This window comes from Dasypus novemcinctus, chromosome 12 (assembly GCF_030445035.2).
Source record: "Dasypus novemcinctus isolate mDasNov1 chromosome 12, mDasNov1.1.hap2, whole genome shotgun sequence".
NCBI lineage: Eukaryota > Metazoa > Chordata > Mammalia > Cingulata > Dasypodidae > Dasypus > Dasypus novemcinctus.
Genome location: NC_080684.1, coordinates 103,969,213 through 103,985,888, shown reverse-complemented (window position 1 = coordinate 103,985,888; position 16,676 = coordinate 103,969,213). Strand labels below are relative to the sequence as shown.

Sequence of the window (16,676 nt, the reverse complement as noted above, 5' to 3'; positions counted from 1 at the left end):
GACAAAGGAGAAGAGGAGCTAGCAGCCCAGCCGGGAAGGGGCTTTGTTAGAGCATTTAGTCTCCACCGTCCACAAGGAATGCTGAGAAAATGCCATTTTCAAAGGGAACAAGAAGACATTCTCAGTAATGATCTTAAGAGTGGAGAGCGCAGTCATTAAAAATCTTCACTTTGAAAACATTTCCAGTTGGTCCTGATGTTTAGGAAAATGCCCTAAAATAGTATGAAAATCAAATGAAAAGAAACTCTGACTCGTTGCGATAGAATAATTTAGAACCTAGGCACGAACTGAATCAAGGCACGTTTTATGGGACGAGAATCAATTTTGAATAAAATGAGAAAAACAAACATCCCACTCAGGTTCTAAACCAGAATTGTTGGCCTATAACCCCATTTATGGGATTGTGTGTGCTCATGCTGGCATTTAATCAAGAAAACGTGGACCTGTGTGTGTGACCTTCTAAAAATCCCGTAATGAGCAGTTCCCCATTCTGTTTCTCTGTGCTGTATTGGATGTTGGGAGTGATGCTCTGTTGGAAACTGAGCTTCTACAAATTTTTTTTTTTTTAATCGGAGCCGGGGAAGGAGCAGGAATGTCCAGAAATGAGCTGTTTGATGTCTTATCCTCAGAGCTTAGGGTTTGGAAAACGCATCAGATCTTTTGTCCTAGCTTTTCTCTGTCTGTGTGAACCATCCCTCCCATTATCCCTCAACCTTGAGGGTAAGTACAGACCTTGGAATTAAAAATATGAAACACATGACATGTTACATATTGAATTGTATCATTTATTTCCCACCCCCCCCCAAAAAAAAGAGACATGTCCAAGTCTTAGCCCAGGGTCCACTGAACATGACCTTGTTGGACATAGGGTCTTTCAAGATGGGGACAGTTAAAATGAGGCCTGCTGTCCTCGTAAGAAGAGGAGACCTGGGCACAGAGTCAGACACGGATGGAGAGGAGAAGGCAACGTGGCAGCAGAGGCAGAGAGAGGAGCCGCGTGCCCAGAGTCCAAGGGCACCAGGGGCTACTGGCAACCTCCCAAAGCTAGAATAGGCAAAGGAGGAGTCTCCCTGTGGCCGTTCATTATTTATGAATTCCAAAAAGAGATACCAATTATGTTTGTAAACTGGTCTGTTCCTCTGATTGTGATGCCCTTCGATTGTATAGATTCAGCTGAAATGGCTTTGATTAAACTATGTTAAGATTAGGGTTTTGATTCGACCATGTCATTAGGGCAACTCAGTTTGAGTCCCCGCCCCCATTCTGGGCTGTATGAACGGATGTGCCGGCAAGGAGACACACAGAAGTAGATAAACAGGAGAAGATACGCTGAGGAACAGAAAGAGCTCCACAACACTAGATGCCTGGGCCCCAGAGAGAGCTGAGCCATTCACCTGATGGTTTGCAGCTGAAGAGAACAGTGGCTGAACACTACCCCAACCTACAGCTGAGATTGAAGAGGCTGGGTCCACAGAGCCCTAAGAGGGAAGAGGAAGGCTGAACCCTCACAGACATCTCCTGCCATCCTGCTTCAACATGTGGCAACTGACTTTGGGTGAGGGAACCACCTTGAATTGTACTCTTTAGGGCCCCTAATAATACCCTTTATAAAGGCCAACAGATTTCTGGTACTTTGCATCAGCACGCTCTGGCTGACTAATACACTGCCCTACAGATTTCAGGGGAACACAGGTCTGCCCTATGAGTTTCAGGGAGGACACAGCCCTGCCCACTCTTGGAGTTCAGACTTCTGGCATCTAGAACTGCAAGAGGGTAAGTTTGTTACTGTCTGAAGCCTCCTCATTTGTGGTGCTTTGCTACAGCAGCCTTAGAAACTAAGACAAGGTCTCTTTCTCCTTAATGACTTTGGAGCACGAGGTGCTTTAAAATAGTACTCCTCTCATGCTCTCCGCGGACGTGGCCTTGAAGTCAGGAGTAGAGCCTGTGTTTGACACGGCCACTGGTTGAGCCCAGGGGACAAGGTCCTCAGCCATGCAGTGCCTCGGTCTCCTTATTGCCAAAACAGGAGCAGCAGCCACACCTGCTTGCTGTGCTGTTATGAAGATGAAGATGACAGAAGCCCTATCCCCAGGCCTGGCGTGGAGTTGGTGGTGGTGCACCAGGTCCTTCTCCCCTCCTCCTCCACTGTCAGGAGATGGTCAGTTCTGAGAAGCTTGTGGGGCACCTACTGGCCAGGCAATGGCATGAACATGGCTTGTCCACCCTTGGACGGTGCCCATGCCCGTGTCTCGTTGGCATCAGTGCTTCGCCAGCCAGGCCTCCCTCCATGGCACATGGCGCAGGTGCAGGGCAGAGAGCCCCCTTGGTGCCAGGCCCAGGCCAGGGGCTTAGGAAGCAGGACAGCCTGGGACACAGCAGGACCCTCAGGGAGCACTCGGGCCAGTTGGGAGGTGGTTGGGGAGTCTCGTGCGCCGTGACGTGTCAGGCCAGCTTCCGAGAGGCGACGCTGGTTGATGGTCATGGTTTTCCAGATAGATGCACAGGATTGTCTTAGTTTGCAGGGCTGCTGTAACGAATTCCACAGATCCGTTGGCTTAAGCAACAGGAGTCCTGGAGGCTTGAAGTCCAAAAGCAAGGTGACAGCAGGATTAAGCTCTCTCCAGAATCTGTAGCATTCTGGTGGTGGCTGCCTCTGTCACATGGCCCTCTGTCTCTTCTGTCCCCTACATCTTTGCCAAATTTCCTCTGCTTTTGAGGACTCTGGCCATACTGGATTAAGGCTTGCCCTGATTCAGTCTGGTCTCCCCTTAACTAAAGGCCCTTCAAAGAGCCTACTGATGAATGAATTCCTGTCTGCAGAATAGGGGTTTGGACCTGAACAAGTCTTGGAGGGGGGCACAATTCATTCCGTAACTTAGGAATGCAGGTTTCAGGAGTGGGCTAGATCGTGTGGTTGCAACCTGCCCGCACAGCCAAGGGGTGTCTGATGCACACCCAACTTTAGCAAATTCAGCTGGATGATCATAGAAGGACTAATAATTTGAAACACTAAAATACTGTAAGTGATGTTTTGCCTACGGGATTTGCTTACAGGATCTACCATCTGTGACTCCATTTCACATGTAGAGTTACATTTTTTCGACACAGTAAACACAACCTCCCCAACCTGTAAATGTATGTTAGGGCTGATCAAAGAACTTCCTGGGGTGATTTTGAGCCTATTTACTTTTCACCGTAAGTGAGTATTGGAGACCTCCTCTGTGGCTGATTGTGACTAGAATGAGAGAGAAGAGGGAGATCACGGAAGGCCTGGAGAGAAGGGAGTGGGCGCAGGCCCATCCCCAAGTCCAGGTTTGGTCTTGATCACAGGAGGATGGGGGACCCCCGAGGGCCTGAAGTAGAAAGGGGGTATGGTGCAGCTGGGTTCCAGCAGGAGAGCTGGCAGTGAGGGTGAAGCCATGGGGCAGGAAGGAGGAGGTGAGAGGCAGGCAGGCTGCTGAGAAGGCAGTCCCCCGTCTCCTGTCGTTCTCCGGAGTCCACCCTGCCTTGGCAGTCTCCCCTGGAAATCCCTGGGCAAGCCTCAGCTGGGCTGCTGGTGTTAGGTGGATAATTGACCAAGTTGACCCCAGCATTCCCAGCTTTTAAATTCTGATTATGAATCAATATCACGTGATACACGCTAACCTGAATGTATTAATTTAACAGCAGTGCTTATTAGGCAGTTTCTTGTATTGGACCATGAGGTGTGAAGGAAAAAGCCTGGGCTTTGGAATCAGGCAACCTGGGTTTGAATCCTGGCATTCTCATTCAATAGCTGAGGGACCCGACAAGTTGGCTAATGGCTCTGAGCCCCAATTCCCACATCTGTAAAACAGGGATAGTAATCAGACCCACCTCAGAGGGTCGTTGGGGGGAGTTGGTGAAATGACCCTGGCAGTGTGCTGGGAAGGGTCCTGGGCTGTTGCTTGACTCGATGCCAAGCCACTCTCCCATGACCCTCCTCCTTTGGCCTTTCCTATAACCCTGGGAGTTGTGGGGAAGGGGCTGGGTTCAGGGAAAGGGCTGCTAGTTCCTCAGCTCCCCCCTCCCAACCTCCTCTCCCCAGGCAGAGCTGGGGATGGGGTAGAGATGTGTGCTGGGGTAGAGATGGGGTAGAGGCGCTGCTGTGGCTCCAGAGGTTGCCCCAGAAAGGAAAGCTGGGGCCTGCGCCCTGGCCGGAGAGTGGCAGCCCACCTGTGGTGACTTGATTGGGGCTGTGGGTCAGGGCAGCATTTGCCCAGCTCTCTGGCCACAAATGGGGCGGAATCGATGGGAGGAGGTGGTTAGTGTTCAGTCAGCCAAGTCCTTTTCATGGCCCCTCCTGCCGGTGGGTCCTTTAAGAGTAAATGTCCAGTTGTAAATAAAGGTACCATTCCAATGCTAAATGTCAGTAGTAGTGGGTGTAGGGGCTATGGGGTTTTTCTTTTGGGGTAATGAATATGTTCTGAAATTGTGGTGATGAATACAAAACTCTGTGATTATACTGAGAGCCATTGATTATACACTTTGGATGGATTGTCGGGTATGTGAATAGATTTTAATAAAACTATTTAATTTTAAAAAAAAGAATAAATGTCCAGAGAGCTCTCTATGCCCCCTCCCTCCCTTCTCCCGACTGCCCTCATTCTCTGGCACTAACAGTCTTTCGTCAGTGGCCTCAGCACGGTGGGCAGCCGGGAGGTCTGTGGGGCCTCTTCCAGGGTTGGCTGCTCCCAAATGTATTTTTACCATAATAAATCCTTTTGCTTGGTGGAGACTTTTTTTGTTGTTTGTCTCTTATTATTAAAGAAGGATGTTCACATTGATTCAAAAAATGAACATTTGAAAACCAGGGAGAGTTTGGTTTGAGAGCAAGACATCCTCCATCGAAGGCCTATGGGGCCTGTGGGAACATTTCAGGCCCGGGGATTGGAGAGGAACCAATTGTTTTAGGAGGTGCTTGGACCTGGGGAAGTGCTTTGGGGATGGATTAAGGGGAGAGACACATGCAGTGACCATTCCTGACTCTTCTGTCAGTTGGCTGCGTCCTACCCCATGGAGCATCCAGGGGAAGGAAAAGGAGGGAGTTGTTTTGTTGACTAGGCAGTGATCTCTTTAAATGCCTTTCGGGTGTGGTAATCAAATAGTTTATCATTTGGATAGTAACAAAGTTGCTTTTAATAATTACACCCAAACAACAGGCATCAAGTGGAACTATGCCAGGCAGATTGGGACATGATTTCCCAATTCGGGGAAAAGACATTTTTCTCAGAACTCACCATCAGAAAAGCAGCTGGTATAAATGTATTTTTTTACTTGGTGAATCTAGAACTGATTGTGTTTCCTTCTTTGCTTTGACTGCTAGGAAGCTCAGAACCATATTTGTGACCTGTCTTTTGTCCTTGTGCCAGACTTTACTGAATGTGTTTTTGTTGTTGTTGTTGTTCTTAAAGATTTATTTTTTTTAAATTTCTCCCATCCCCTTGTTGTTTTGTGCTTGCTGTGTCTGTTCATCTTCCTTGTTTCTCTAGGAGGCACTGAGAACCAAACCCAGGACCTCCAATGTAGGAGGGAGGCTCCTTATTGCTTGAGCCACATCCGCTCCCTGCTTTGCTGTGTCATTCATGTTTTTCTTTTTGTGTCTCTTGTTGCATCATCTTGTTGCATCAACTCACTGTGCCTGCCTGTTGCGCCAGCTCGCTGTCTTCTTTAGGAGGCACCGGGAACTGAACCAGGGACCTCCCGTGTGGTAATGGGAGCCCAATCGCTTGAGCCACATCCACGTCCTGAATGTATTTTTGCATACAGAATGGCTTTATCTTATTCTTCAATCCTCATTCATTTCTTTGTTTTAACTTCTTTCTAAAAATCTTATTGTATGTATTTGTAAGCCGTTTGAATGGATGATGTGTGAAGAAATTGATGGGTGGGTGAATAGAAGCTTGGATGGATAGATGAATGTTTGGCTAGATAGATGGATGAATGAGTAGATGTTTGGATGGGTGGACGGGTGTGCATGTATTTGGATTGATAGGTGGGTGTTTGGGTCAAAGAATAAATGGATGGGTGGATGAATGGATGTTTGGAGGGTGAATGTTTAGATAAATGGGAAGATGGGCAGCTGACTGAATATTCAGATGTGTGGATGCATGCATCCATGTTTGGATATATGGGTAGATATTTGCTGGATAAGTGGATGAATGGGTGAGCATTTATATGGGTGATTGGATGAATGGAAGGATATTTAGATGGATAGCTTTTAGATGAATAGATAAATGATATGATGGGTGGGCATTTGTATGGATAGATTCTGGGATGACTAATGGATCGATAATGGATGGGTGGATGAATAGATGTGTACTGTCTGAATATTTGGGTAGATGTGTGGGCATGTGTTTGGAGGCATGCACGAGTGTATGTGTATGGATGGATGGAGAACAAGTGGAACGATGGATGGGTACACAGTGTTTGGATGATTGGGGAACACTTTCTTAGTACACAGTGTAAATGCATCATGAGTGACATAACATATAGGAAGCACTCTGCTAATACCTGGCCTGTCATGGGCTTTCTAGTCTATTAGAAAGGACAAGGGCATTGTAGATTGAAGGACTTTTATCACACTTACTATGTGATATTGAACAATTACCTCTCTGTACTTTAGTTTGCGCAACGATAAAATAGAATTAAAAATACCTACTCCAGAGTGTTGTGGGAATTCAAAGAGCTGGCAGATACATACTTCCTTTAGAGAAAGACCCTGAGAGAAGAAATTCTTTTACCAAAACATGGGGTGAAAATCTGTTCCCTCAGTCTGACTGACTCCAACCTAAGTCACATGCTCACCTGGGACCAATGGCAGTTGCTAGTGCCACATCCTGTTTGGATTAGACTCATCAGGCTCCATGCCCAGGGTTGGGATGGGCAAGGGTCAGGCCAGACTGAGTTGCCTGCCTGAATGGAGGGAGGGAACATTTGAGAACTGCTGGTCAGATCTGGTTAGAGGTGATGCTGAGATTGACAGGTAGCTGAAAGAGGCAACCGCTGGTAAGACTATCTATGTCAAGGTGTAGAAAAAGTATGTTGTGATGGCTGATTAGATGTGGAGGGAGAGGGATAACTCCACTCTCTGAAATAGGGGCCTCCAGGGAGGTGCAGGTTGGAGAAAGATGGTGAGTTGAAGTTGGACCATGTTGCCTTTGTAGTGTCTGGGAGATTCAGGGGAGGAGACAGTTGGATTGGTATGTTTGGAGCTCTGGGGAGAGGTCCAGGCTGCAAACAGGGATTGGGAAGCTTCACTTCACTAAGCCTTTATAAATCCATGTGCCTTTTTGAGAAACAAAAATCTTCCATTCTCCTTTAATGTTTTTTACAGTTTCTAAGCTTATCAAATATGCTCAGAAACAATTCAAATGGGTCGCAGAATTGAATCTGCTTCCCAGTCTTAGAAAATGGCTAAAGCAGATGGCTGGTGCAGTCATGTTAGGAAGAGGCCTCCTGTCTCCTTGAGGGCCTCTGGATGGCCTGCAGAGCCCAGTCCCTATACTCTGGCTCCTTTGGTGCTGCTGCTTTCATTACAGTTTCGCCCTCTGCCAGGCAGGGTCTCTGGCAGGTAGGTGTCAGGCAATGCTTAGTCACCTCCACATCCAGGGAGCTCACTACCCCCTGAAGTAGGCATTCTTCCTAGTGAATATTATTTGACCCCAGGGTACAGCTCTTGTCTTCCCACATAGGAGGTACGGGGTTAAAAAAAAAAAAAAAGTGTGGTACCTCAAAAAAAAAAAAAATGTGGGTGAGCACAGAGCTGGGCGCTTCCCTGAACCAAGTCCCAGGTCCCAGGTCTTCACAAGGACAGCCAGTATTGCTCCAGTCTCCTCTCTTCCCCTCGTGCCTTCCATTCCAGCTTTTCTAGCTGGAGCCTGACTTCCCACTCCCTCTTTGACCTGGTAGTGACTGGCTGCTGCTTCCCACACCTTCGCCCCTCATGACGTATTTCCAGTTCCGCTTGGACGGTTCACTTCCGGTTCCGCTTAGCTGGCCACTTCCGTTTTTTTGCGGTGTGCCTGAGGCAGTTCCGTTGGAATCCACCTCCTACCCCCTACCACCCCCGCCCCGGGCTTCTGGAGGTCAAGGCAGGTGTTGGTGGAGACTGGGGAGTGGACGGGGGTCCTGAATTTGCAGTCTGGGCCGGGAGACCGAAGACAAGAAGACCCGGCCTGAGCTACCCGGCCTGAGCTCCTTGGCCGCAACCCCAGAGGGGCCCGATGGGCGGGGCGTAGGTGCTCTAGGGCTCCAGGGCCAGGCTGCCCCGGTTCTCTTCTCAGTTGGGCCTAGGTGGGTTATCTTTGGCAAGTTTTTAGCCTCGCTGTGCCCCATTTTCTACTGTGTGCTTATAAAATTGAGATAAAGATGATGGCCTCTACTTCACTGTGTTAGTGGGGCACTGAAGAGATTATAAAGTGTTGCAAGCAGGACTGGGTCATAGAAGCGCTCCTTCAGTGTTAACAGGGACATTCCTCTTGGTATCTGAAGCCTCTCAAATCTCTCTCTGGAGTTCCAGAACTGATGTCCCTTTGGCCCCTGATGGGAAACTTTGAAAAAAAGTTAAAACAGCAAAAAGGATGACCTTTACAAAGGCTATTGGGCATTGTTTCTGAGACAGAAGCCTTTGTTAGAATAAGGAAACTGGAGCAGTAGTAAGTCAGGCTTTAGACGCTGATGTGAAGGGAAATGACTTTTCTTTCATTCCAGGGGTTACATTTTTTGGTGGTTGCCTTTTCTGTCCATGTGCAAAGTTCATTTTAGTTGCTAGCCCCTGCTTGTCAAGTAGTAAGCCCCCTGGGAGGCTTTCAGATAGCCTGGATCCCCAGTCCTCAGGGACTGTAGCCAGGATCCCCACATGCTTATTATAAGCATTAAGGGACTTGAGAGGGAGGCAAATCTGGATTTGAATCTCAACAATTTCACTGTGGTGAGAGCTGGATGATATCACACATGGAGGGCACATGGCCCTGCCCTGTAAGGCAGTGGCCAGCACTCTTCATCTTTATGTGTGCCAGGATCTTCGTCTTTGTAATCCTCGAGTCTCCAGGGGAAGCAAAGGCCTTAGGAAGCGGCTGTGAATATCCCCTCACCACTCGTGTCCTGGTGGCTTCGATGGTGGGGGTATGGGAGACCCCAGGCTCTTTCTCTGATCTCTCTCTCACCCTCATTTTGCAGACATTGACGAGTGTGAGAATGACTACTACAACGGGGGCTGTGTCCACGAGTGCATCAACATCCCAGGGAACTACAGGTGCACCTGCTTTGATGGCTTCATGCTGGCCCACGATGGACACAACTGCCTGGGTGAGTGACGTGGCCACCCAGACCCCCGGGCACACCCAGCCTGGTCCTCAGCTCCTGCTTGCCCTCCTTTGGCTCCTCGAGGCCTCTTCTGTAACTCCACATAGTGACTTTGATTCAAATGTTTATTTTAAACCAGGTGTATTAAATTTCTAAGAATAATGCAAGCTTATTGGATAAAATTGGAAAAATGTAGAAGAGTAGAGTGAAAAAATTGTAGACTATTTCAGTTATGACTGGTGTGTTTCCTTTCAGTCTTCTCTCTATCCATCTGGAGTGGGGATCAGATGGGTCTCATGTGTTGGTCTCTTTAACATCATGTGTTCCGTGGGCATTTTTACATGGCCTGGTACCCCATTATCATAGTTGCCCCTTAGTCTGGTAAGTGGCTGGACCAGAGGTGGTTCACAGTCTGTAGAAGGAAGAATGTCTCTCAAAGCAGATGTGTCCGTCTTCCGGGCCCTCTAATGCCACTGGCTGCTGAATGACGTGGGGCAAGATGGCTGGAGCCCACAGGGTTTGAGTGTAGACTTGGCAAGAGCATGGCTGTGGCTCCATTACTTAACTTCTCCAAGTCTCAGTTTCTCTTTGATATAGGGATACTGGTTAGAGCAGCTCCTTCTAGGGCTGTGGTGAGCAATAACTGAGATAGCCTCCAGCCAGCACTGAGAAGCATTGCTTGGCATGAGCGTGGGGGTGGGGGCATTCCCAGTAGCTCATTTCTCTTACTGTCTTGGTGGTCTCTAAGCCTCTGTCTTCTCCACTGTAAAATAGGGGGATTATGCTGCCTGCTTCACGAGGTTGTTTGTGAGTTGAAATGACTCAGTGGAGGTGAGGTGGCTGGTGCTTAGTAGGCGCTAACTAGCTAGTAAATGCGTATTATTATTACTCTAGGTGATCTGGCTGCCCCTTTGTGGTCGGCCACTGAGATTGTTTGCTTGCTTGCTTTCTTTACTTTTTTTAAAAAGCCATTACATCCAGAAATGACTCTGGGTACAAAACTTTTCTTTTTCCTGTTTTCCCAGTTATTGCCTTAGGAATGTTTCCCAGAAGTGGAACTCCTGGGTCAAAGAATCACTCTGATTTTTTTTTTAAATGGCCTTCAGTGCAGTACTTTCTAAAAGGGCTTGACAAACCTTCCATTGTGCCAACTGGTTGCTGGTGCATGGCAGCAGCAACAAAAAGTTGAGGGCCTGGGGCCTCTGGGACTTTTCCTTCCATGTTCATATCAGCCTTCAGTTTCCCTGCATGTTTTTGTTTAATACATATTGGATCTCAGTTGAGCTTGTTATGAGGACCAGACCTGTGAGCATGTCATTGCACCCAAAATTAGTGCTGAAACTGAAGCTGGAGGAGTCCATGAAGCACTGCCCCTGTGTGAGATGAGGATGGAGGTGGGCTGATTCCCCAGGAGGGCTTCAAAGAGGAGGTGGCACTGAACTGAATGGGGTCTCCAAGGTTGGGGAGAAGTTTCCTGGGTGGAGAACCTGGAAAGAACATTGCATGGTGGTGGGGGGGGCACAGCAGCATGTGCAGCTTGCTGAGACGGCTCCCTTTGGCTGGGCAGGTGTGGGGGCAGGATGGCGGGAGGTGGGGCTGCAGAGGTAGGCAGAGCTTTTACTGACGTAGAGCCAAGATTTCGCAGCATTTATCATACCAGAAGCCAGGCTGCATGGCATACTAGCAAAACCTAAGTGTTTAGTACTCCCAGTTGTTCTCTTTCCAAATAAAAAAGACTGCATTTCAGTAATTGATGAGTCAGCAAAGGAAGAGAGGGATGTGATGAGCCGACAGGCCCTATGGGACAACCTGCTGAAAGGGGATAGTATCACTTAGTGGTCAAGAAGACAGACCCTGGAGCAGCCGGTTCTGGGCTCAGCAGGTTATCAGCCGTGACCTCTGGCCAGTCATCTCACCCCTCTGGGCCCAGTTTGCTCAACTGTGAAATGGGATCTGTAATCCTTCCATTTTGTAGGGTTCTGGCGAGGATTAAATAAGAGTATGGATGGAAAGCATCTCGTGTGCACTCAGAATGTACTGGGCATCAGTCTCATCCCCAGCTCCGGGTGAGGTGCACTGAGGGTGGCCAGAACCTGCTCTCTGCACTACTTGGGGTGTGTCTGACATATGTGGCTCCTCTTCCTTGTGGCTCCCCACCCAGCTTCAGCACTCTTACCTGTGCAGAATCCCCTGTTCCGGCTATGGCAGGTATGCCCAGTGCCTCCAGCTTCTGACTCCAGCAGTCTCCTGACGAGCAGTGGAGTTGGCTCGGGCTTTGGTGCAACAACATTGTTTTCACAACAAATTCTTTTTGCACTGGGTGATTTAAAGTAACTGGGTAAGACCCCCCCCACCGCCTCCCTGGACAGATTGCAACTTCTAACAGCTCCAACTTGCACATATGGCAGCCCAGAAAATTGTTCCTCTCCTTTCAGCTGAGGGCAGACCTTCCCTTAAGGCTTTTTCCTTCTCAAGACAAAACTCCAGCACTAGAGAAGTCAGACTTTGGTTCTCCTGGGCTCCAGCCCAGCCTGACCATGGGACCTCGGGTGGGACCTCTCAGAGCCTCAGCGCCCTCATCCGTAGGGATGCTGGAGGAAGGACGGTGTCTCGTCCAGTGTTGGGGTCACGGAGACTCAGTAAATGTGGCTGACCCGAGTCATGTGTTGGAATCCTCCCAGCTTGGAACTTGATGGCCTTCAAATTTTGGTGCCACCAGATGAGTCGTGTGATTTGGGGTCAGTCATTAAAATCCTCCAAGCTTCAGTTCCCCTAACTATGAAACGGGTCAGAGGGTCCATGTGATTAATTAAGGAATTAGTTTTGGAGAGCCATGTGTCCAGAAGTGAAGTTCTGTGCAAGTGCCAGGTGTTGTCGTCATACTGTTCAGAGGTCACACACCGCTTGGCTGCTGGCCTCTTCCGGTCCCCACACACATTTGCTTTATCCTGACAGTGTTGTTTATTTTAATTTTGTCATTGAATTATTTGTCATGTTGACAAATCAGATGATGTCCCACATAAACATTGGTATTTTCAGCATCTTTCCTGCTTGGCCACAATCGCCTGACCTCTGACATTTTTGGGACTTGAACAAGAGTGCAAATGGAAGCCCATATCCCATGTCTAAATATTTAAGTCTTTAATGAAGCTACCTAGGTGTTCTATCTTCCTCCATCGACACATATTCCTTTATAGTGGTCTGGAAGGCCAGGCTTGTATTTAAGATTCTAAGGCTGCTTGGTGTCTGGTGCCACAAAGTGGTTTCATGAGCGGGACCCACCTTCAATGCCCTTCTTCCCACCCATGGTTCTATCCCATGCTACAAGGAAACTCATTCACATACCTCTGGACCCCTGAAAGCGCAAGCTCTGGCCATCCATCCCTTTAAGCAGACTGCCCTTTGGCTATTGCTTGGACTAATTGTCATCTGCCCTTCCCAAGATGGGCCTGAGGGATAGGCATGCCCAAGTCCTGGAAAAAGGCCTGGAGCCATTGGGCAGGGAATTTTAGAGTCCCAAATAACTAAAATGTGGTCTAGAAGGGACCCCCTTGGTCCCATGGATTTGGCTGCAGGAGGGGCAGAGCAGGGTCTTCTAGATTGTGGGGCCCAGGGCAGGGTGGTTCTGGCATCAACTGCCGGAGCTGTGCTACAGCCACCCCCTTTGTAGAGTGTGTGTGCTCATCCACTTGTCACAGTCCCCACCACTCCCTATTGCTCATGGCCAGTTGGCTTTGGTGCTAGAGGTTACCTGCTTGCCTCTGCAGGAGCTGTGTGTGCACTATGCCCAACACATCTCCCAGCACAGGGCCTGCCCTTCTGTCTCTGTGGCTGCCATCATCTCTGGTCAGTCCCTTGTCAGTCCCTCTGAGCCTCATCCCCAGCCCATCACCCCTTGGCATAGTTCACCCGTTTACATCTCTCCTGTTGTTTTGTCTCCAGAAGTCTGGGCTGAGAGTTGTGACCAGTCTTAACATTCCTCCCTGAACCACTGCTGAATTCCTTAGGGAGATCGGCTAGAGTGAAACAGTCATCACCATCGAGATAAATAACACAGTTTGAAAGGTGTTCTGAGCTAATTAGGAGAAATGGGGCTGATGGCTTAAGGGTTATTTTCTTGCCTGCACTTTCTGAGTTGAACCTTTCCTTTTCTTTCGAGTGAACAAGGTTATTTTCTTGTGGCGATGGCTGGCCCGACAGGGCTCTGGAAGGTAGCCAAGCTCATCCCCAGGGGAGTGAAACCCACTCTCTATTTGACATCTTTATTGAGGAATTTCTCAAGTATAACAGAAAATGACACCAAGGGGAATTGAAACCCTGATGAGATCCTTACTCACCCCCAGTGACTGCTTTTAGCATTGTAATGGCTTGAAATAGCAGTAGTTCTGTTTGAAAAATATTATTCCAAATGCCATGCAGTTGAACAGAAGAGCAATATTTAGCCTAATAAAATAAGACTTTTTTTCATCTTAAATTAAAACCAGCAGTGGATTTTTCCCCATCCTTACAAAGCCAGGCTCCTTTTCCTCTTAAGTCATTAGTTCACTTATCCAGATGTTTGCTTTGACCCCAATCTTTACCTCTTCTTACTGAAAACCGAGTTTCTCAAATTGCTTAAAGTTTGAATCGTGAACTTGCTTCTCAGCACTTTTTTCCCTGATGAAGGAAAGTCATCTGTAGAGAGATTGAGAGGAGGAACTGCTTTGTTAGCCAGATGACTCCACTTCCGTCAGCATTTATTGAACACCTACTGTATGCCTGGCCTCGTGCTAGGTAGTCGGTGTCTCTTAGGTGAGTGTGTGACCCAGATTGCCCGGGATATTGTACTCACATTCTCACGACCTCTGTGGGCACACACTGTTAGCACCTCCTCCATACAAAAGAGGAAACTGAGGCTCTGGGAGGAAGGTGACCAGTGGAAGGTACCAGGGCAAGTAAGCTCTAAGCCTGTGATCTTGGGGAGCCAGAACCCCCATCCTACCGCACCAGGCACTGTGTCAGCTCCAGGAGACTAGCCGAGATCAGGGAGGGGCTCCCTGGTGTAGGGTGTTAGATACATACCCCTTTCCCCTGTGCGTAATTGTGGAAGTGGCTGAGGGCACCTAGAAGTCCCGGCATCTGGGGTCCAGACCTGAGGGGAGTGGGCTAGGGGCCAAGAGAACACCTCTTGCTCCAGAGAGTTCACCTCAAGGCTGCCTCTTCCTCAAAGCCTGCTCTGCTTCCCTTTGCCAAGGGAAGGGCTTGCTGTCCTCACGGAGGTGACTCACATGTCCCTGGAGCTTCCCCAGGGACCTTGCCTGACCCCACCTGGCTGTTCAGAGCCTGCTCCTATGGTGCCCACCCTGTCACGTAGCCCCTGGCTCCTCAGTCACTGGCTCACAAGGCACCTCAGGCCAGGCCCTCCAGCCTCACCCCGCTCTCTCCCCTTTGTCCACCTGTGCCTTCTGGCCCAGCCTGCCTCACCCCATCCAGACCTGCAAATCCCCACTGTTGACACTCGGCAGCCTTGTGTACCTCCCCCCGATGTGCACCTGGGGAATGAGGGCCCCTCATCATTCCAGCCCCAGCCCACTCTCTCCCTTGCTCCAAAGTCTCCTCTGACCTAGCTTGCATTGTATACACCTTGGTAGCTCTGTGTTGGAATTCTCTCTTCTCCCTGAAAGCAAAGTTGGTCTTCTTTCTTTCTTTCTTCCTTCTGGGAACCTAGTGGAGTGTCTGGGATATCATAGGTGCTTAATAAATATTTGTAGAATAAATGAATTTATGAAGGTGACTTGTAACCTGTGAAAAGGCAAACCTTGGGGCTGGGCACCATCAGAGACAAGTAACAGTGAAACCTGGGAAGTGGCTTCGACCAAACACTCCAGGTCACTGCAGTTATCACGGTCCACCAGATTCATGGGGAGGGGACGTCATGGAGAGGGGTAGGCCAGCACTTGAAAAACTAGTGAAGCCCTTCCAGGCAGAGGGGGGACAGGTGCAATGGCCCTGAAATGGGAACAGCCAGGAGGTCTGTATTCCCGGGAGGGAGGCCAGGCCAGGCCATGCGGGGCCTTACAAGCCTTAGTACGAAGTTTTGACTGGATTCCAAATTAGCTGGGAAGCCGTGGGACACATTACCTGGTGAGCAGCATGACCTGACTGACATTTTAATTGCCAAGAAAACAGGCTTTCTGGCTGCTAAGAAGAGAATGTGTCCCAGGAAGTAAGAGGGGACCAGCTGGGAGCCTATCACAGGGCTCTGGACCTGAGACACTGGTGGCCCAGTCCAAGGGTGGCAGTGGGAGAGGTGATGAGAAATGGTTGAATTCCGAATGTGTTTTGAAAACAGAGCCAGTGAAACTTACTGAGGAATTAGATGTAAGAGGTGAGGGGAGAGGAGGAATGGTGACTGACAGCTGGTTTTTGCCTGGAGTGTCCATGTGGCTCAGTTGCTATGGCTGGGATGGGAAGACTGGAGGTAGGATGCATTTCAGGAGGAGGTCGAGATGCAGGACCCAAGAGTCTGTTGGTAAAATTTTGTTTGGGATGCTCAACAGCCATCCAAATGGAAATGGTGAGCTGGCAGCTGGATGTCCAAGTTCAGGGGTCTGTGGAGTGGGCTGACTGGGGGCAAATGTAACTTCTAGGTGCAGTTACAGCCAGAGATCTGAAGGGCTCCTTGTTAACCGAGTTGGCTCAGCCACGGCATTCTCATTCATTCATTTCATAAAGATTTCATGGGCACCTGCTCTGTGTCAAGCCCGGGGCTGGGAGCCAGCAGTAAAGCGATGTGTGACGCACTGTCTGCCCTCAAGAAGCACAGGGACTTGGCCTGCCTGACTTTGGATCCTGGACCCATCGCTTACTAACTGTGTGACTGTGAGCAAGTCCCTGAGCTTCCTTGAGCCTCTGTATCCTCCTCTGTACAGGGGCCCATTGACAGTGCTTGTACAGGAAGGGTGCAAAGATCAAATGGGGAAAGCTTCGTGAAGCCCTTATCCCATGCCTGGCATGCAGGAAGGACTCAACAGATGTGAATTAGCTACTTACCATTTATTCCTAGTGTACAAAGTCAGAACACTTCTTCAAATTCCAAAAAAGCAGATGTATTTTCCAGGCTGGCGAGGATTCAGGAGATGAGCTGAGGCCTGGGCTGCATGTGTGAAGTCCTGTGGTGGGCACTGCTCCTTCACAGTCCCCGTTACCCGGCTCCCCGCTCCCTGTCTTCCAGGACTCTACCCACCCAGTCACTCCTTGCAGATGCTCGCATTTGCCCTTGCTCTCTCCCTTTGACCTTGGGGCCACGTGGCTTGCACCTGGGCTTCTAATCCCAGCTCTGCCACGGACTGATTTTATGGCTTTGCTCTCAT

General features: G+C 49.1%; 1 protein-coding gene across 2 annotated transcripts in view; it reads left to right on the top strand.

Annotated features, from left to right (window-relative positions):
• The window catches only part of SCUBE1 (signal peptide, CUB domain and EGF like domain containing 1), a 137,921-nt gene that overhangs the window by 12,167 nt on the left and 109,078 nt on the right, over positions 1–16,676 (top strand). For both annotated transcript variants that reach the window (XM_058308905.2, XM_058308904.2), the window contains exon 3: positions 9,199–9,327. In XM_058308905.2, coding sequence (XP_058164888.1) covers positions 9,199–9,327 — 129 coding nt within the window. The remainder of the gene's footprint in view (positions 1–9,198; positions 9,328–16,676) is intronic.